The sequence below is a fragment of the Nerophis lumbriciformis genome, linkage group LG21 (assembly GCF_033978685.3).
Source record: "Nerophis lumbriciformis linkage group LG21, RoL_Nlum_v2.1, whole genome shotgun sequence".
In the NCBI taxonomy this organism is placed as follows: Eukaryota; Metazoa; Chordata; class Actinopteri; order Syngnathiformes; family Syngnathidae; genus Nerophis; species Nerophis lumbriciformis.
Window position 1 is genome coordinate 15306791 of NC_084568.2, and position 22285 is coordinate 15329075.

Consider the following 22285-nt stretch of genomic DNA (forward strand, 5'->3'; position numbering starts at 1 on the left):
TGATCAATTAAATATGGTAAATTGAATATGACTGATTAAATATGACAAAAAAAATTATAATTTAAATATGAAAAATGAGATTCGACCGATAAGATATGGGTAACGGAATATGTCAAAAATAAATATCACAAAAAAAATTATCAATAAATATAATTAATTAGAAATATTCACTTCAATATGGTAACTATGGTTCCTTCATTGTCTGCAAGTTCAGCATGAAAATAAACAACTTGGATCAACTAAAGCACTAAACTGTAAGTATAGCTTCATAAAAGTTATAATGTATAATAATAATAATGTAAATGTTTCCTTCAACTTAGGGTTTATATATGTTATCTATTATGTGTTCTTCTATGAAATCAATAAACTCCAGAAATAAAAGCATCAAAATGACTGAGGACAAGCTGGTCTCACAATGTTTGGTTAGATTTACTGAGCAATGTGGTGCGTTCACTGACACTCTGGAAACACACACCCTTGTTTACTTTACCACATAATACAACTTTAATTGTCTATGCTGGAGTATTGTACAACATACTCGATAAGAAGCGACTGACTTTTTAATTCTACTTGAACCAAAACAGCGTTTGAAAACATGACATTACATATTACAAAACTGTTGTGTACACAAATTCACAGATGCTATTTTATTATAAAAAGGTCAGTAAATGGTTCTATATATTTGTAAACGCTCTGAAGTGGGAAAGGGGTAGGATTAAATAAGCTTTGCTTCTTCCTACTCTTTTTCGGACATGATGTAAAGTGAAATGATATGAAACTGTAAGTGTGTTCATGTTCGAAATAAACTAAAGAAAGAAGGAAAACCAAGACACATTTTCACCTAAAACTGAATCAGGCTCAAATGAGGTACAAAATTATTTTGAATGGAATTAAGGAAGATAAATGAAACAGTGACATTTATTCATGTTATTAATCACTAATTGTATGACTCATTAATTGGACATCGGCAAGATTATGAAATTCGGTCACTAATCTACTTATTTAAGCAAATAAAAAGCACAAATAAAAGAAAGAACAACTCTAAATGCTGACCCATCATATTGATTGTTAAAATGTACGTTTTACATGATTGGAAAAAGTTATTTTTATTCAATAAAAATGAGTAATTAATCATTATAATCTGCTTCAAACTTGTATTTGTACATGACGTACACACCGTTGCCTTATGAAGAAGTGGTCAATCAAAATAAAATAATATAGCAATAGCAAACACAGTACTAACTGCATGCACAGTAAAACTGCTCAATGACTAAAGTGTTGATGAATATTAGAAATGTTTCACACGACGTCCTTCTTAATCTGTGAAACTTCCTGCAGGAAAACGATGAACAACTTGGTGCCTTCAATGTAGTTGTACCTGGAAAATGTACACAAACATCATGTATATGTTATAGATACTGGGTTTGTATAAATAAATATATATATATATATATATATATATATATATATATGCACACACACAGTATATGTACAGTATATACATGTATGTATATATACACATATATATATATATATACATATATAATATATATATGTATGTGTGTGTGTATATATATAGAGAGCTATACATATATATGTATATATACATATATATGTGTGTGTGCGTGTGTGTGTATAGATATATATATGTATGTGTGTATATATACAGTATATGTAGAGAGAGATATACATATATATGTATATATAAATATATATATATGTGTGTATGTGTATATATATATATGTATATGTATATATATATATATGTGTATATATATAAATATATATATGTGTGTATGTATATATGTATGTATGTATGTATATATATATATATGTATATATATACGTGTATATATACACATATATATACATATTTATATATATATATATATATATATATATATATATATATATATATATAGGTATATATATATATATATATATATATATATATATATATATATATATATATATATATATATATATAGGTATATATATATATATATATATATATATATGTGTGTGTGTATATACTGTATATATATATATATATATATATATATATATATATATATATATATATATATATATATATATATATATATATATATATATATATATAAACAGATATACATATATAGATATATGTATGTATGTATGTATGCACGGTAAGCATCAAACCTGCTTATTTTCTCATTTTGGGAGTGCAGGCCGTCATCAAAGCCTCCAATAGGAATCATGATGATGTTTTTTCCAGTCACATCTTGGAAGGTTTTGGCGATGGGGATGGTTCCGCCCTCGCGGATCAGATCCGGCTCGACATTAAAAACTACAAAATGACGAATTGTGTCACTGCTCTGCATCCCAACAGCATGAACAATGTTCATTTTCCATATTGTCAGCCGTGAATCATTGTATGTATAGTTATGTACAGTTTAATCTGTCATGTAAAAACCAATGACGATCACAATCAATTAATCAATTAAACAACGAGTCAAAAAGTGCAGTAGTTTTAGACAAATATTTGGATAGTGCAGAATTGAAAAAGAACAATATTCAATCATTTTGCTGTTAAAGGGATTAAAAAAGATTAACAAGTCGTAAATTGTAGGATTCATACTACAGTACACAGGAAAAAAGCTGAGTTTATGGTACAAAACTGCCAGTTTAGAAAAAAATAATGGTACTGTTTTTAACATTTACAGTAATTTGCTGTAAAAATCACTGTACATTTTTACTGTAGAATTCTGCCAACTAAGCTGTCAGTTTTGGGGGGTTTTTTTTTACAGTAAAATTTACAGATGTTTTTGTGTAAGTATGACTGTGCTTTAACTGGGTGACACTTATATGGTTTGGTGTGGCATAAAAGGGTGCTTGTGGTATGGGTTGGTGTGGTGTAAAAGGGTGCCAGTGGTTTGGTTTGGTGTGGTGTAAAAGGGTGCCTGTGGTTTGGTTTGGTTTGGCTTGGTTTGGTGCGGTGTAAAAGGGTGCTTGTGGTATGGGTTGGTGTGGTGTAAAAGGGTGCCAGTGTTTTGGTTTGGTGTGGTGAAGAAGGGTGTGTGTGGTTTGGTTTGGTTTGGTGTGGTGGAGAAAGGTGCCTGTGGTTTGGTTTGATTTGGTGTGGTGTAGAAGGGTGCCTGTGGTTTGGTGCGGTGTAAAAGGGTATTTGTGGTATGGATTGATGTGGTGTAAAAGGGTGCCAGTGGTTTGGTTTGGTTTAGTGTGGTGTGAAAGTGTGCCAATGGTTTGGTTTGGTGTAGAAGCATGCCAGTGGTTTGGTTTGGTGTGGTGTAGAAGGGTGCCAGTGGTTTGGTTTGGTTTGCTGTGGTGTAGAAGGGCGCCTGTGGTTTGGTTTGGTTTGGTATGGTGTGGTGTAAAAGGGTGCGTGTGGTATGGGTTGGTGTGGTGTAGAAGGGTGCCAGTGTTTTGGTTTGGTGTGGTGTAGAAAGGTGCCTGTGGTATGGTTTGGTGTAGAAAGGTGCCAATGGTATGGTTTAGTGTACTGTAAAAAGGTGCCAGTGGTTTGTGATGTAGAAATGTGCAATTGGTATGGTTTGGTGTGGCATAAAAGGGTGACAGTGTTTTGGTTTGGTGGGGTGCAAAAGGGTACCTGTGGTATGGTGTGGTGCGGTGTGATGTGGTGTAGAAGGGTGCCTGTGGTATGGTGTGGTGTAGAAATGTGCCAGTTTTATGGTTTGGTGTTGTGTAGAAAGGTGCCAGTGGTTGGGTTTGGTGTGGTGTAGAAGGGTGCCTGTGGCTTGGTTTGGTTTGGTGTGGTGTAGAAGGGTGCCTGTGGTTTGGTTTGGTTTGGTGTGGTGTAGAAGGGTGCCTGTGGTTTGGTTTGGTTTGGTTTGGTGTAGTGTAGAAGGGTTCCTGTGGTATGGTTTGGTGTAGAAAGGTGCCAATGGTATGATTTGGTGTACTGTAAAATGGTGCCAGTGTTTTGGTTTGGTGTGGTGTAGAAGGGTGCCTGTGGTATGGTTTGGTGTAGAAAGGTGCCAATGGTATGGTTTAGTGTACTGTAAAAAGGTGCCAGTGGTTTGGTTTAGTGTGGTGTAGAATGGTGCCTGTGGTATGGTTTGGTGTAGAAAGGTGCCAATGGTATGGTTTGGTGTACTGTAAAAATGGTGCCAGTGGTTTGGTTTGGTTTAACGTGATGTAGAAAGGTACCAGTGGTTTGGTTTGGTGTGGTGTGGTGTAGAAGGGTGCCAGTGGTTTGGTGTAGTATAGAAAGGTGCCAGTGGTGTGGTTTGGTGTGGTGTAGAAGAGTGCCTGTGGCATGGTGGGGTGTTGAAATGTGCCAGTAGTATGGTTTGGTGTTGTGTAGAAAGGTGCTTCTGGTATGGTTTGGTGTGGTGTAGAAGGGTGCCTGTGGTATGTTGTAGTATAGAAAGGTGCTAGTGGTATGGTTTGGTGTACTGTAAAAATGGTGCCAGTGGTTTGGTTTGGTTTAACGTGATGTAGAAAGGTACCAGTGGTTTGGTTTGGTGTGGTGTGGTGTAGAAGGGTGCCAGTGGTTTGGTTTGGTTTGGTGGGGTGCAAAAGGGTGCCTGCAGTATGGTGTGGTGTGGTGGGGTGTAGAAGGGTGCCTGTGGTATGGTGTAGTATAGAAAGGTGCCAGTGGTGTGGTTTGGTGTGGTGTAGAAGAGTGCCTGTGGCATGGTGGGGTGTTGAAATGTGCCAGTAGTATGGTTTGGTGTTGTGTAGAAAGGTGCTTCTGGTATGGTTTGGTGTGGTGTAGAAGGGTGCCTGTGGTATGTTGTAGTATAGAAAGGTGCTAGTGGTATGGTTTGATGTGGTGTGGAAGGGTGCCAGTGGTATGGATTGGTGTGGTGTGGTGTAAAAGGGTACTTGTGGTATGGTTTGGTGTGGTGGTAAAGGGTGCTTGTGGTATGGTTTGGTGTAGAAAGGGTCAGTGGTATGGTTTGGTGTGGTGTAGAAAGGGTCAGTGGTATGGTTTGGTGTGGTGTAGAAATGTGTCAGTGGTATAGTTTGGTGTGGTGTGTACCTTTCCTGACAGCAGCCTTTCCAGCTTCATAAAGAATATTTTGAGGATCTGCTAACCAAGGTTTTGCTCCAATCACCATCTGAACTTTTAGTGTGTTTGGACTTCTTCTCTTGGCAAACATTGAATGCAGGTAGTCAGTGACCTAAAGGTGAAGAATCAGTAACAAGATGGATTATGATATATGTGTATTACCTATCATATTACCTATGTACTGTACCTGTTTTTCCACGGTAGAAGGTTCCATGTTCGGGACTTGTCTAATGGAGAACTTTGCGGTCACTTTAGCAGGAATGACAGTTTTAGTGCCAGCATCAGAGAACGCCCCCTCAATGCCGTGGATGGAGACAGTAGGATAGCGCCACCTATGGGCCAGCAAGTCCACCTGCAGGAGAGACAACGACAATCAACTTCACAATTTCATATGTTGGCATGATTTCTTACCTTGTTATTGTACATCAGCTGATCCACGCCAATCTTGTTCTTGTAATGATCGACATCAAACTCAATGTCTTGGAACATTTTCCATTCTTCGTCAGACAAAGCAGATACCACCTCTCTGATGCCAGGAATCAGAATTTTACCACTTGGACTTATCAAAGTGTCTGCAAATACATACATAAATACAGAACATGTACATACATTTACTATTAGTATTTATTTATTTACTGTTAGTATTTATTATTTGATCTGATCCAGATTCCTAGGGTGAAGATTCCATTCAGGACCGATTCTCGATTCAAACCAATTCTCGCAATATATTATTTGGTAAAATACCGTATTTTTCGGACTATAAGGCGCACTTAAAATCCTTTCATTTTCTAAAAAATTGACAGTGCGCCTTATAGCCCGGTGCGCCTAATGTACGGCGGCATAATTCTGGTTGTGCTTACTGACCTCGAAGCAATTTTATTTGGTACATGGTGTAATGATAAGTGTGACCAGTAGATGGCAGTCACACATAAGAGATATGTGTAGACTGCAATATGATGGCAGTAAACAACACCAAAACTTTAAATGTTCCATTGAGAGTATAGAACATTAAACGGGGCGCTCAAAAATGTGTCAAAATGTTTTTAGTACGACTTTGGTAAGCTATGAAGCCGCACCACTTGATGGATTGTTGGCGCATTAAACATACGAGTATTATTATGGTGTGTGTATAAGGACCGCAAAATGGCACCTATTAGCAGACATATTACCTGACATATTGTTTCGCAATATTATGCGAAACCAACTTTTCTTACCTTCTGGTACCTGCTGATGTGCATTTGGGATCTGCATAAGTCCTGAAAATGTCCGCACATCCGCAATTATAGTCCATGTCGACACCGTAGTCATAAGCTTCTTCTTTTTCTCTACCTTCTTATGTGACATTCATCTTCCACGGTTGCCATTTGTAATATAAAGTAGTGTAAAGTTCTTACTTATATCTGTCAGTAAACTCGCCATGAAAACGTTAAAACATACCGGTGTAATGAGTTTACATTATTCACCCAAGGAACTTTAGTTATTAGAGGGTTCCGGTCAGACGGTTTTTCCGGCGTTGTTGTTGCATTATTGAGCCACGGATGAGAAGACGCTGCTCCGTTATTGATTTAAGTAAAGTCAGAATGTCATTTAAACAGTTCGCGCCATCTTTTGACACTTCTTCCACTACCGTCCTTGCACACTACACCGCTACAACAAAGTTGACGGGGGAGAAGACGCTGTCGAAGGTGAGCCACGTGAATAAGACCGCCCACAAAACGGCGCATCCGGAAGCGACTGTCAGAAAGCTACTTGAAAATGGTCAGTAAAACATAATCTATGCAACATTTTGACCAAAGAACCACCATTACATGTTATGTAGACCACAAGATAGTGTTTTAAATTTAGAAAAAAATCATAATATGACCTCTTTAATGCGCCTTATAATCCGGTACGCCTTTTGTATGAAAAATGACCTGACAAGACCCACCCATTGGCAGTGCACCTTTTAGTCCGGTGCGCCCTATGGTCCGAAAAATACGGTAGTTATAACGAAACATTTTCAAAACAGGTTACAGGTTAGAAACGCTCCTTCTGGTTGCACGGAGAGGGCCCAAAAACATATTTGTGTGTTATTTTATGAAATCAATAAACCACACAAATGAAAAATGATCAAAACTACTGAGGACAGCCAGTCTTCACAATTGTACTAAAGTGTTTGGTTAGATTTACTTAGCAGTGCGTTGCGCTCACTGACACTCTGGAAACACGCACTCTTGTTGACTTTACTACATGATACAACTTTGATTGTCTATGTTGGAGTATTTTACATTATACTCTGCGAGAAGCCCAGACGGACTTTTTAACTCTACTTAAACCAACACAGCGTTTGAAAACCAAGACAGATTTTCACCTACAACTGAATCATGCTCAAATTAGGGCGTACGAAAAGAATCGATACTTGATTCAACACGTTTTTCGATTCAAACCGATTCTCGCAATGTATTATTTGGTATAATAATTATAATGAAACATTTTCAAAATGGGTTACAGGTTGGAAACGCTCCTTCTGGTTGCACGGAGATAGCCTAAAAACTTATTTTTTTTAATTGTTTTTTACAACAAAACATTTTTAACAGATTTTTAAAAATTTGAATGTGAATTTTTTTTGTGCCCCCAATTTACTATATAACTAATGATTAAATTTACTTTTAAGTACTGTAGTAAATATATTATGACGCAATGAGAATGAATGAGAAGAAATGATAAGAAGCTGATTCTGGACAAAAGTAGCATATATTTAGTAAATGTAAACACAAAAGTACATATTCGACAACGTTGTTTTTCTTTCCATTTTATAGTGCTCTTTACTTGAGTGAAACTCACAGTGATACTTGTACCTTTTTTAAGGTATAACTAGCAGTTTCTCTCTTGGCTCTTGGCAAAGGCGGTCGCACTCCCTCCCCTCTCCGTGTTTGCCCTGTTTGCCTCTTTGTCTCGTCCTGTCTTGTTTAACTTTCTTGGAGCCTCTTTTTGCACTGCTCTCCAAAATCTAAACAATGAAAGTGATCAACTGGCCTCTCAACAAAATTGACAAGATCCCGGGTTCAGGGGAACCTGTCTGTCCTGTCGGAACGGTTGTCGCTGGACACACGGCGGACTCTTGGGAGAAGCGGAGTTCCGCGTGCCCGGCGACCCTTTCAGCTCGGTACGTTGACTATTTGGAACCATGATAACAGGACAGCTTCTGATTGGAGTAAGCGTTTCCTTCCACAATGGTTGCCTGAGGAAAATCTGCCGAATCTTTTGACCTGACAAAATAACAAACAAGGAGCTGTATGCCAAAACCGGAGGTTGAGATGTGGTCCTTTAAATCAGATGACTCAGGTGGCTAAGCCACATTCTAAGAATGGAGGAAAAGAGGATAACTAAGGTAGCGTTAAGATGAACACCACCTGGAAAACATAACTCGGGGCGGTCTAAGGGAGCTCAAAGAGATTAAGCTTACACGGAGCGAGGTAAAGAGAACAGCAAAAGACCATGATGAATGGCGTCGAGTCGTTGAAGCCTCATTTCCCATCCGGGAAGAAGAGGATTGAGTAAGTAAGTGATGTATGGACAAATTGGAAGATGCTGGCAGCCATTCAAAGTACCCCAAAGCTGCCACAAATGATTGGAGGATGCGGGCAAAACTGTGGACACACAGACTTTTGTAATTTTGGATAACATCGGACCGTCTGCCCTGCAGGATGAATTTGAGGACCAGAAATAGACAATTAAAGTAAAAAGTTTAAAGTTGTTTTTGCTCGCTCAAACACAACCATTCTAATTTTAATTGTTTTCCCTGGCTGCGACATCTTCGAGATTCTCCTCGAAGACGAAACAAACTTCTTCCCAGTCAACAACACCTGAAAAGATAAACTCTGTTCCTTTGCCACCGCACACAGAGCGACTCCAGGCTTACAGACTTAACACACACACACACCTTGGACCATGGTTACATATGCATACATACACCCCAACCCCACCCCACCCCTTTGCAACCGCTTCACCCCACATGGTTTGACGGACAACATGGGCCGGATGCCTGCCCCCTCCCCTCCTGTTGCAGGTCTTGTGGTTTCTGTGTCATCATGTGCATCATGTGCTTATTGGCGATCAAGTTTTTGTCTCGGCCCCAGTCTGTGCCCCATCCCCCATAGGAGCCCAGTCCGACATCGACTTTTTTTTACTCATCCTCTCCCAGCATCTACCTTTTTCCCACCTTTTATGACCACCCATCACCGTTCTTGTTCTGTTGCTGTACAATGCTTGTCTAATCTCAAATGGGTTTGTGGTGAAAACGAAATTTTGTTGTACTTGTGAAATGACAATAAAGAGCATACCATACCAAAGCATAGTGTGCAGACTTTCCTGTAAGAACTTCCGAAATAAAAAATATTATAATTCTCAATAATGCCTTCTTTTTAGTTCATGATTTTGTTATCCGTAGAATTTGAAAGAAGCACACCAAGATCATCCTGGTCTGGTCCAGATAAAAAGTGAAAGTGCAACAAAGCAGTAACTCACCAAGAAGGCCAACAATGTCAGTCATTGGTTCGATGACGGTGCCTCCATAAACACCAGAGTGTAAGTCCTTCTTAGGGCCTTCAACCTGCAAACAGACATCAGTTCAGATTCGACTGAGCTTGCTGATTGGGGCATGTATCTGCGCTCAGTCGTACTACCTCAGCAAAGAAATAGCAGTTTCCACGAGTGCCATAGGTTAAAGCTGGCTTTGTGCTGAGCCATCCACAGTCGGAGATGATGATGTAATCCACGTCAGAGAAGAAAGTGTCTTTGTGAGACACGATCATTGAGTCCAGACCATTGGAACCTGTTTCTTCCATGCCCTCGATCAAAAACTTCACATTTACTGGTAATTCCTGGTGGACAACAACAGACATCGAGTCTTACACTTCTTTGTGTACATTTTGTGTATTTATCATGTTTGAGGAAGATTTAGGCACATCCATCCATCCATTTTCTACCGCTTGTCCCTTTCGGGGTCGCGGGGGGCACTGGAGCCCATCTCAGCTGCATTTGGGCGGAAGGCGGGGTGCACCCTGGACAAGTCGCCACCTCATCACAGGGCCAACACAGATAGACAGACAACATTCACACTCACATTCACACACTATGGACTAAGGCACATTTCAAATGAATTTGAATTGAATTGTTTCCAAAAGGGACAAGCGGTAGAAAGTGGATGGATGGATGTTCTATTCTATTAGTTACATTCCCTCTATTCATTACATTCTCTCTGTTACTTAAGTTGCTTCTATTAGTTACATTGCTTCTATTCATTACATTACTTCTATTAATTGAAGTATTTCTATTCATTACAATTCTTCTATTCATTACAATTCTTCTATTCAATACAATTCTTCTATTCGTTACATTCCTTCTATTAATTACATTATTTCTATTCATTACATTTCTTCTATTTGTTACATTCCTTCTATTAATTACATTATTTCTATTCATTACATTCCTTCTATTCATTACATTATTCCTATTCATTACATTTCTTCTATTCATTACATTCCTTCTATTAATTACATTATTTCTATTCATTACATTCCTTCTATTCATTACATTATTTCTATTCATTACATTTGTTCTATTCATTACATTCCTTCTATTAATTACATTATTTCTTTCCTTCTATTAATTACATTTCTATTCATTAAATTTTTTCTATTCATTAATTGTTTTCTATTCATTACATTCTTTCTATTCATTACATTCCTTCTGTTCATTACGTTCCTTCTATTACTTACATTTCTTCTATTAGTTACATGATTTCCATTCATTACATTCCTTCTACTAATTACATTATTTCTAATCATTATAATTCCTATATTCATTACATTCCTCCTATTCATTACATTTTTTCTATTCATTAGATTCCTTCTATTAATTACGTTCCTTCTATCTATTGCGTTCCTTCTATTATTATGTTTCTTCTATTCATTACGTTCCTTCTGTTAACTATATTCCTTCTACAAATTAAATTATTTCTATTCATCACATTCCTTCTATTCATTATGTTCCTTTTGTTATTAACATTCCTCTATACATCACATTCATTCTATCGATTATGTTCCTTCTATTTATTACATTCCTTCTATTCATCACGTTCCTTCTAATAATTACATTCCTTATATTCATTATGTTCCTTCTATTTAATACATTCCTTCTATTAATTACATTCCCTCAATTAATTATGTTTCTTCTATTCATTATATTCCTTCTATTCATTACATTCCCTCTATTCATCACTTTCCTTCTATTCTTTACATTCCTTCTATTAATTACATTCCTTCTAATAATTATATTCCTTCTATTTATTCATTCTTTCTATTAATTATATTCCTTCCATTAATTAAATTTCTTCTATTTATCAAATTCCTTTTATTCCTCACGTTCCTTCTATTCATTACATTCCTTCTGTTCATTACGTTTCTTCCATTTAATACATTCCTTCTATTCATCACGTTCTTTCTATTAATTACGTTCATTCTATTCATTATGTTCCTTTCTTTAAATACATTCCTTCTATTCATCACATTCCTTTTATTAATAACGTTCCATCTATTATATATTATATATATATATTCATTACTTTACTTCTATTAATCATATTCCTTTTATTTAATACCTTCCTTCTATTAATTACATTCCCTCTATTCATTACATTTCTTCTATTCATTACGTTTCTTCTATTCATTATGTTCCTTCTATTCATTACATTCCCTCTATTAATGACATTCCTTTTATTACTTAGATTCCGTTTATTAGTTACATTCCTTCTATTAATTACATTCATTTTATTCATTACATTCCTTCTATTCATTACGTTCCTTTTTTTCATTAAATTCCTTCTATTCATTACTTTACTTCTATTAATCATATTCCTTTTATTCATTACGTTCCTTCTATTTATTACATTCCTTCTATTTATTACATATACATAGATACTTTAGATGTATAGATGTAGAGTCATATAGTGAAATAGATGTAGTGATCTTTGACAAGACCAACAGGTGAGGATGGATATTTCCTCATAGACAAGACAGATATACAATAGATATTGATCAAGCAGATGTCGTCTGACCATATCAAGTGACTTGTAAGCTTCCACAGCATGAATCCAAGCTAAAACTGGAGCTTTGTTGTCCGACGCCCCTCTTCCATACAGGTTTCCTGCACATAAAGAATGACTTATATAGTATCAAATATGACACTTTCACATACGACTTTTATAGTATAAATAATGGGGAGAAATATATAGATTTATGACACCAAAAGACTTACAAAGTTTGCAAGGAAAAAGATCTGATCAAAATAGTATCAATCCCACGGAGATTCCCGAGCCATTTTGAGAGATAACGAGGAAGCCAGTCACGTGATCGCGTGAGGTCGTGCTAGGAACCACAGATCTCTTTCCCATCAACAACAATGCTAATCAAGCAGACTTTGTGAGAGCCAAAAACGATTACTTCTGGAAAAATTATGATCCGGGACCTTATATTTTTGAGCCCGTACACAAAGAGGATGAATAATAGGCTTTAGACGCCGAGTGATGTATTCAGTTTCATTGTGACACGAGCATCCGCTGCCTAAACATACAAACTAACAATTTTAAACCATAATAAAACAAACACTTACTGTAATAGTTCCACTCTCACTGGGATGCCCACCGACGGGACGCTCACATAATTCTGTTTGGATGAAGATTCAATCTCAATCCTCACAAAGTGTTTAAAAAAAGTTGCTGTTACAAGCGCCGTTTTGTGTCTTTTTCGCCAAAGTCCACCAGCCCGTCAGTCCATGGCCACATTTGTCTACTGGCAGGTGAGAGATGCATAGAATTTACTTTTCGCAAGATTGAGACCAAGCAGAAACAGCTGCCGGTTTATATAGTGTGTCAACAATAGCAGCGCAAGCATTAGCTCACTGCTATCAATGCGCCGCTAAAATAGTCCGTCTGCGTTGCCCACTAAAATAGTCCATCGGGCCTGCCGCGGAACGGGGTGTGGCAGGACCGGCCTCGAAGACAGCGACAGGTGCGTAGATGGCCCAGGTGGGCCTTGTTATCTAATCACCTGTCGCCTTTATTAGCAGCAGCCGTGATGAGACGGGTTAGTCGGGGTTCAAGGTGCTGCTTAGCGGATGCAGCAGACAAAGACACTTTGCTGAAAAGCAAAAGCCTCTGCACCTGTTATGAAAATAAAACAGTGTTATACCCTGACATTTCTGGCTCTTCTGGCAGTGTGTGGTGGTCTGAAGAACCCACTAGAGGGCAACCCCTACACACTCATATTTGGTTAATTTTCAGGTCTCGACATGTAAATGGAGTATTTTTGGTGCCTTCTGAATGTTTTTAGAGAAAGTGTAATGAGCTCAACAGAGGACCCTCAATCTGTTGACTCAATTGTTAGCTATTTATTTACGATTTTCAAATGCATAACAAAAGCCAAGCATATGTATTCTTGTCTTATATAAAGATTGTGAATGATATCTTTACAATGTTTGCGTATTTCCAGTCGGATTGTACAGTATACCGGTATTAGTATAGTACCGCGATACTAATGAGTCATTTTCGGTACTATACCGCCTCTGAAAAGTACCGTTCCATCACAACATCGTCTTTGTTTTTAAAAAAATGTATATTATGTTTATAAAGTCAGGAAATATGTCCCTGGACACATGAGGACTTTGAATATGACCAATGTATGATCCTGTAACGACTTGGTATCAAATTGATACCCAAATTCGTGGTATCATCCAAAACTAATGTAAAGTATCAAACAACAGAAGAATAAGTGATTATTACATTTTAACAGAAGTGTAGATAAAACATGTTAGAAGAGAAAGTAAGCAGATATTAACAGTAAATGAAGAAGTGGATGAATAATTCATTTTCTACCACTTGTCCTTAATTATTTTGACAAAATAATAGAATGGAAAATGACACAATATGTTACTGCATATGTCAGCAGCTAAATTAGGAGGCTTTGTTTGCTTACCTACTAATAAAAGACAAGTTGTCTTGTATGTTCACTATTTTATTTAAGGACAAACTTGCAATAAGAAACATATGTTTAATGTACCCTAAGATTTTTTGTTAAAATAAAGCCAATAATGCAATTTTTTGTGGTCCCCTTTATTTAGAAAAGTACCGAAAAGTATCGAAATAATTTTGGTACCGGTAGCAGTACCAAAATATTGATATCGGGACAACAGTAATTTCCAGTGTGACTTACCTAATAATATGGTCAGAGTGCAGAAGCGTTACTACAGTGACATAGAATCTATGGAAAATACTAAAGTTGTATTCTGTTCTACAGAGAAGCAACAACACAAGGCGTTAGTTACCGTTGACCTCAGTCAGGTTGTATGGTTGTGTAGCCCAGCCGTCCTCCAGCTTGGCAGGTTGGACATCCACGTGACCGTAAACACACACCGTGATCTTGTTGACGTCGTTGCCAAACTGAGCCGCCACCACTTTAGGTAACGTTAAGTTCTGTCCGTCAGGCAGCTGCACACACAAAGTCACCGTGATGGAAATGTGCGAGAAATTTCAAGCTTTACTTTTTGAAAAGAGAGCCGAATGGTAGATGCCCATTTCAGTCAAAGTCTGTTTTTGCTGATCTTGACAAAACATTTGTCATGTCCTACTAGTGTTGTACCGATACCGGTACTAAAATTATTTCGATACTTTTCGGTACTTTTCTAAATAAAGTATTGCATTATTGGCTTTATTTTAACAAAAAAATCTTAAGGTACATTAAACATATGTTTATTATTGCAAGTTTGTCCTTAAATAAAATAGTGAACATACAAGACAACTTGTCTTTTATTAGTAATTAAGCAAACAAAGGCTCCTAATTGATCTGCTGACATATGCAGTAACATATTGTGTCATTTATCATTCTATTATTTTGTCAACATTATTAAGGACAAGCTGTAAAAAAATAATTATTAATCTACTTGTTCATTTACTGTTAATATCTGCTTACTTTCTCTTTTAGACATTAGACATTAGACAAACTTTAATGATCCACAAGGGAAATTGTTCCACACGGTAGCTCAGTTACAAAGGATGGAAAGTGTAAGGATGGAAAGGATAATGCAGGTATAAAGTAGACTGTAAGGATGGAAAGGATAATGTAGGTATAAAGTAGACTGTTCTATCTACACTTGTGTTAAAATGTAATAATCTCTTATTATTCTGAATGATACTTTACATTAGTTTTGGATGACACCACAAATTTGGGTATCAATCCGATACCAAGTCGTTACAGGATCACACATTGGTCATATTCAAAGTTCTCATGTGTCCAGGGACATATTTCCTGACTTTATAAACATAATATACATTTTAAAAAAACGAAAGAAGATGTTGTGATGCCAAAAAATATCGACGTAATCATAGTAGTATTGACTAGATACACTCCTGTACTTGGTATCATTACAGTGGATGTCAGGTGTAGACTGATACTTTTCAAAGGCAGTATAGTATACTGGTATACCGTACAACCCTATGTCCTACTGTGCCGGGACAGGATCCAAAATGTCCGCTCAAAGGATATTTGTGCAATGTTTCTACATGAGTTGTGTTCTTCACTGACCTCCTGATGGCCGACATGGATTAACTCCACACTTCCTCCCAGTTGTCTCAGTTTCTGTGCGGTCACGTCCATCATGTGGTGTAGGTTACTTCTCTTCAACACGTTGCTGGAGTCGCTTTCTATAGACACCCATTCTCGCAGAATCTGTCATAAATATATTCATTTTCGTTCTTTCATGCTCAATGTTACTTCCTTTTCATACACACAGTTCTTTATTTTACTACTTTTCAATACTCCACTTTCTGGATATTACCATGTTTAATATGCAATATTGCTCCCCTTCAATACTCAATATTACCACTTTTTTTTCTTCATATTGTCACTTTTTTTAATATTCTTTATAGGACTACTTTTTATTACAACCATTTAATATGCAATATTCTCATTAACATTACTACTCATTATTCTTCACATTACCACTTTTATTACTCAATATTACTTATTTTTTCTCATCATCATTGCTTTTTAATATTCTATTTTCTTTATATTACAAATTTTTAATACACAGTATTACAACCTTTTAAATTCTTATTACAACCTTTTAATATGCTTTGTAGTCATTATTACACATTTTTGATATTCAATATTTTCAATATTACTTTATTATAATATCCAATATTACTACTTTTTAATACGCAATATTACTACTTTCTTACATAGATTGTACGTCCTTACATATGTGTGTATACGTCATTAAGTATGTGTACATATACATCCTTACATATGTGTATATACAGTACATTGTTAAGTATATGTACATATACATCCATACATATGTGTATATATGTCGTTAACTATACGTACATATACATCCTTACATATGTGTATATATGTTGTTAGCTATATGTACATATACATCCTTACATATGTGTATAAATGTCGTTAAGTATATGTACATATACGTCCTTAGGTATGTGCATATATGTCCTTACATATGTGCACATACGTCCTTACATCTGTGTATATATCTCTTTACCTATGTGCACATATACGTCCTTACATATATACTAATACTGTACGTTCTTACATATGTGCATATATCTCTTTACATATGTGCATATACGTCCTTACATAAAGTATATATAATAATACTGTACGTCCTTACGTATGTGCATATATGTTCTTACATATGTGCATATATTTCTTTACGTATGTGCATATACGTCCTTACATATATACTAATACTGTACATCCTTACATATGTGCATATATATATCTCTACATATACAGTATGCATATATTGCTTTACATATGTGCATATACGGTCTTACATATTTGCTAATACTGTACGTCCTTACGTATGTGCATATATGTCCTTACATATGTGCATATATATCTTTACGTATGTGCATATACGTCCTTACATATATACTAATACTGTACGTCCTTACATATGTACATTTATATAGCTCTACATATACAGTATGCATATATTGCTTTACATATGTGCATATACGGTCTTACATATTTCATATTTGCTAATACTGTACGTCCTTACGTATGTGCATGTATGTCCTTACATATGTGCATATATATCTTTACGTATGTGCATATACGTCCTTACATATATAATAATACTGTACGTCCTTACATACTTACATATATGTCCTTACATATATGTATGCATATATCTCTTTATGCATGTGCATATACGTCCTTACATATTTACTAATACTGTACGTCCTTACGTATGTGCATATATGTCCTAACATATGTGCATATGTATCTTTACACATGTGCATATATGTATCTCTACATATGTGCATATATATCTTTACGTATGTGCATATATGTATCTCTACTTATGTGCATACATATCTTTACATATGTGCATATATGTATCTCTACATATGTGCATGTATATCTTTATGTATGTGCATATATGTATCTCTACATATGTGCATATATATCTTTATGTATGTGCATATATGTATCTCTACATATGTGCATATATATCTTTACGTATGTGCATATACGTCCTTACATATGTGCATATATCTCTTTACATATGTGCATATACGTCCTTACATGTGTGCATATATCTCTTTACATATGTGCATATACGTCCTTACATATATACTAATACTGTACGTCCTTACATATGTGCATATATCTCTTTACATATGTGCATATATCTCTTTATGTATGTGCATGTACGTCCTTACATATATACTAATACTGTACGTCCTTACATATGTGCATATATATCTTTACATATGTGCATATACGTATGTATCTCTACATATGTGCATATGTATCATTACGTATGTGCATATACATCCTTACATACAGTATGTGCATATATCTCTTTAAATATGTGCATATACGTCCTTACATATATACTAATACTGTACGTCCTTATGTATGTGCATGTATGTCCTTACATACGTGCATATTTCTCTTTACATATGTGCATATATTAATTTATGTATGTGCATACACGTCCTTACATATATACTAATACTATATGTCGCTATGCATGTGCATATATGTCCTTACATATGTGCATATATATCTTTACATATGTGCATATATCTCTTTATGTATGTGCATATACGTCCTTACATATATACTAATACTGTACGTCCTTACATATGTGCATATATATCTTTACATATGTGCATATACATTTTTACATATGTGCATACATTTCTTTATGTTAATGCATATACGTCCTTAAAAAAATATACTAATACTGTACGTCCTTACATATGTGCATATATATATAGTATCTTTACGTATGTTCATATACGTCTTTACATATATAATATGTGCATATATCTCTTTACATATGTGCATATATATCTTTACGTATGTGCATATACGTCCTTACATATATACTAATACTGTACGTTCTTACATATGTGCATACAGCTCTTTACATATGTGCATATATATCTTTACGTATGTGCATATACGTCCTTACATATATATATACTAATACTCTACGTACTTAGGTATGTGCATATACGTCCTTACATATGTGCATATACTGTATATATATCTCTACATATGTGCATATATCTCTTTGCGTATGTGCATATACGTCTTTACATATATACCGTACTAATACTGTACGTTCTTACATATGTGCATACATCTCTTTACATATGTGCATATATATCTTTACGTATGTGCATATACGTCCTTACATATATATATACTAATACTCTACGTACTTACGTATGTGCATATACGTCCTTACATATGTGCATATACTGTATATATATCTCTACATATGTGCATATATCTCTTTGCGTATGTGCATATACGTCTTTACATATATACCGTACTAATACTGTACGTCCTTACGTATGTGCATATACGTCCTTACATATGTGCATATATCTCTTTACATATGTGCATATATATCTTTACGTATGTGCATATACGTCCTTACATATATATACTAATACTGTACGTCCTTACGTATGTGCATATACGTCCTTACATATGTGCATATACTGTATATATATCTCTACATATGTGCATATATCTCTTTACGTATGTGCATATACGTCTTTACATATATACCGTACTAATACTGTACGTCCTTATGTATGTGCATATATGTCCTTACATATATACTAATATTGTACGACTTTATGTATGTGCATATATGTATCTCTACATATGTGTATATATATCTTTACGTATGTGCATATACGTCCTTACATATATACTAATACTGTACGACTTTATGTACTGTATGTGCATATATGTCCTTACATATGTGCATGTGCATAGATATCCCATGTACTTGTATTTGATATTGTTGTGTTGCTACTGTAATATCAAAAGGTTGTATTTGCATACCTCGACGTACTCTTCTTGATGGCGGTCCACGTGTTGGGCCAGTCTGTCGTACTCAAAAGCATCAACATTGCACAAGAGCAGCAGGATGGAGAAAAGCCCTTGACCAATCATCTGATGAAAAGATAAGACACATTTTTTTACTGAACTTTTATGACCAAACATCCATCCATCCATCCATTTTCTACCAACAGGTTACAACAAATACTTTTTACTGTACTTTTATGACCAAACACATTAAAACAAAACTTGTTTACTGTACTTGTATGACCAAACAGGTTACAACAAATACTTTTTACTGTACTTTTATGACCAAAACATGTTACAACTAATACTTTTTTACTGTACTTTTATGAACAGACATGTTACAAAAATACTTTTTACTGTACTTTTATGACCAAACAGGTTACAACAGATACTTTTTACTGTACTTTAATGACCAGACATGTTACAGCAATTTTTTAAACTGTACTTTTATGACCAGACAGATTACAACAAATACTTGTTACTGTACTTTTATGACCAAACATGTTACAACAAATACTTTTTACTGTACTTTTATGACCAAAACATGTTACAACTAATACTTTTTTACTGTACTTTTATGACCAGACATGTTACAAAAATATTTTTTACTGTACTTTTATGACCAAACAGGTTACAACAGATACTTTTTCCTGTACTTTAATGACCAGACATGTTACAGCAATTTTTTAAACTGTACTTTTATGACCAGACAGGTTACAACAAATACTTTTTACTGTACTTTTATGACCAAACATGTTACAACAAATACTTTTTTACTGTACTTTTATGACAAAACACTTTTCCAACAAATACTTTTTACTGTACTTTTAGGACCAAACACATTACAACAAATACTTTTTTACTGTACTTTTATGACAAAACACTTTTCCAACAAATACTTTTTACTGTACTTTTAGGACCAAACACATTACAACAAATACTTTTTTACTGTACTTTAATGAACAAACAGCTTACAACAAATACCTTTTTATTGTACTTTTATGACCAGGCATATTCCAACAAATACTTTTTTACTGTACTTTTATGAACAAACACGTTACAACAAATACTTTTTACTGTACTTTTATGACCAAACACATTATAAAAAAATACTTTTTACTGTACTTTTATGACCAGGCACGTTACAAAAATACTTTTTACTGTACTTTTATGACCAAACAGGTTACAACAGATATTTTTTACTGTACTTTAATGACCAGACATGTTACACCAAATATTTTTACTGTACTTTAATGACCAGAAAATGTTACAACGAATATTTTTTACTGTACTTTTGTGACCAAACATGTTACAAAAAATACTTCTTTTTTTTACTGTACTTTCATAAACAAACACATTACAACAAATACTTTTTACTGTACTTTCATGAACAAACAGGTTACAACAAATATTTTTTACTGTACAAATACTTTTTACTGTACTTTCATGACCAAACATTACAACAAATACTTTTTACTGTACTTTTATGACCAAACATGTTACAACAAATACTTTTTTACTGTACTTTCATGAACAAACAGGTTACAACAAATACTTTTTACTGTACTTTTATGACCAAACAGGTTACAACAAATTATTTTTACTGTACTTTTATGACCAAACAGGTTACAACAAATTATTTTTACTGTACTTTTATGTAGTTTTAAAGTGCTTTATCTACTGTACTCCTGAGTTAATGTTGCTAATTAATTTTAATGTATTAATATTTATTCAGTTTTTTTTTTGTTTTTTTTTGTTTTTAGAATCTAATGGCTCAAGTCGGTGAAAAATGTTCACAGTTTTAAAATGTTTTCTTTTAATTTTGGTTAAATTGATGCACTTTAAATTGTTTCTATTACAGACTAAAAAGCAATGTTAATAATGTTACTTTTTGTTGTAAGTTGATCCATGTTTCTTTTTTGTTTTTAATCATGTTAATTAAGATAGCGTTATGCAGAGGTGTACTTATAACAATTGTTGATGTATTCATGCATGCTCAAAATTATTTTGTGAACTTAAATTGCATGAAAAGTTGTAAACATGTTTTTTTTGTTTTTTTTACTGACACAGCAAATATACTATGATGATTTTCATGTCTCGTTCATTAGACCAAAAATGGAATCCACAGTTTTTACCAGGCCAGAGTCAAAAAACGTGTGTACAATGTAAAGTACAGTACAAAAGGTATTGTTTCCAATACTTAAAAGTTGTTTCTACTATTTTAGAGAGAACTTTGACGTCATGACAATAGATCAAGAGAACATCCTACTCACCTTGTCCTTTGGCTTTCCTTGCTTCTGTGAGTGTGTTGAAGTTCTTTGTTTCTTTTATAGACCCTCCCCTCCTTCTGGTCCCCCTCAAACTTGTCCTGACTGCCAACACAGCAGTTTTCCCCCAGCTGGAAAGCACCAAGCTGATGTCTTTAATCAGTTGATCCCAGCAGTAACATGGGGAAAGAGCACATTCCACTGCTGAATTTTCCATGTCAACACGCTAATTAATCTGTTTGGTAAATCATCTTGACACTCAACTTGGACTTACTGCTCATGTTCCAACCCTCAAAGAACTGCGGTAAGTTTTAGAACTATAATATTTACTAATGAAAGAGTAAATACTGAGGCTACACTTCTAGAATAAACACACACACACACACACACACACACACACACACACACACACACACACACACACACACACACACACACACACACACACACACACACATGTGATCAAAAATGTACATAATAAGAACATAATGTCATGGCTGTCTTGAGTTTTCAATAATTTCTAC

At 35.0% G+C, this 22285-nt stretch overlaps 1 protein-coding gene across 1 annotated transcript; it reads right to left on the reverse strand.

Moving 5' to 3' along the window:
* Positions 1 to 477: 477 nt before the first annotated feature.
* cndp1 (carnosine dipeptidase 1) lies at positions 478 to 21860 on the reverse strand. Its single transcript, XM_061982868.1, has 12 exons — positions 21768 to 21860; positions 19471 to 19581; positions 15655 to 15798; positions 14399 to 14561; positions 12135 to 12223; positions 9703 to 9900; positions 9545 to 9629; positions 5450 to 5610; positions 5226 to 5390; positions 5009 to 5150; positions 2182 to 2329; positions 478 to 1378 (listed from the first exon to the last, which is right to left on the reverse strand). Exons 2-12 carry the CDS (start codon positions 19579 to 19581, stop codon positions 1300 to 1302), a joined length of 1485 nt encoding a protein of 494 aa, XP_061838852.1. The 5' UTR covers positions 21768 to 21860; the 3' UTR covers positions 478 to 1299.
* Between the last annotated feature and the right edge of the window lie 425 nt (positions 21861 to 22285).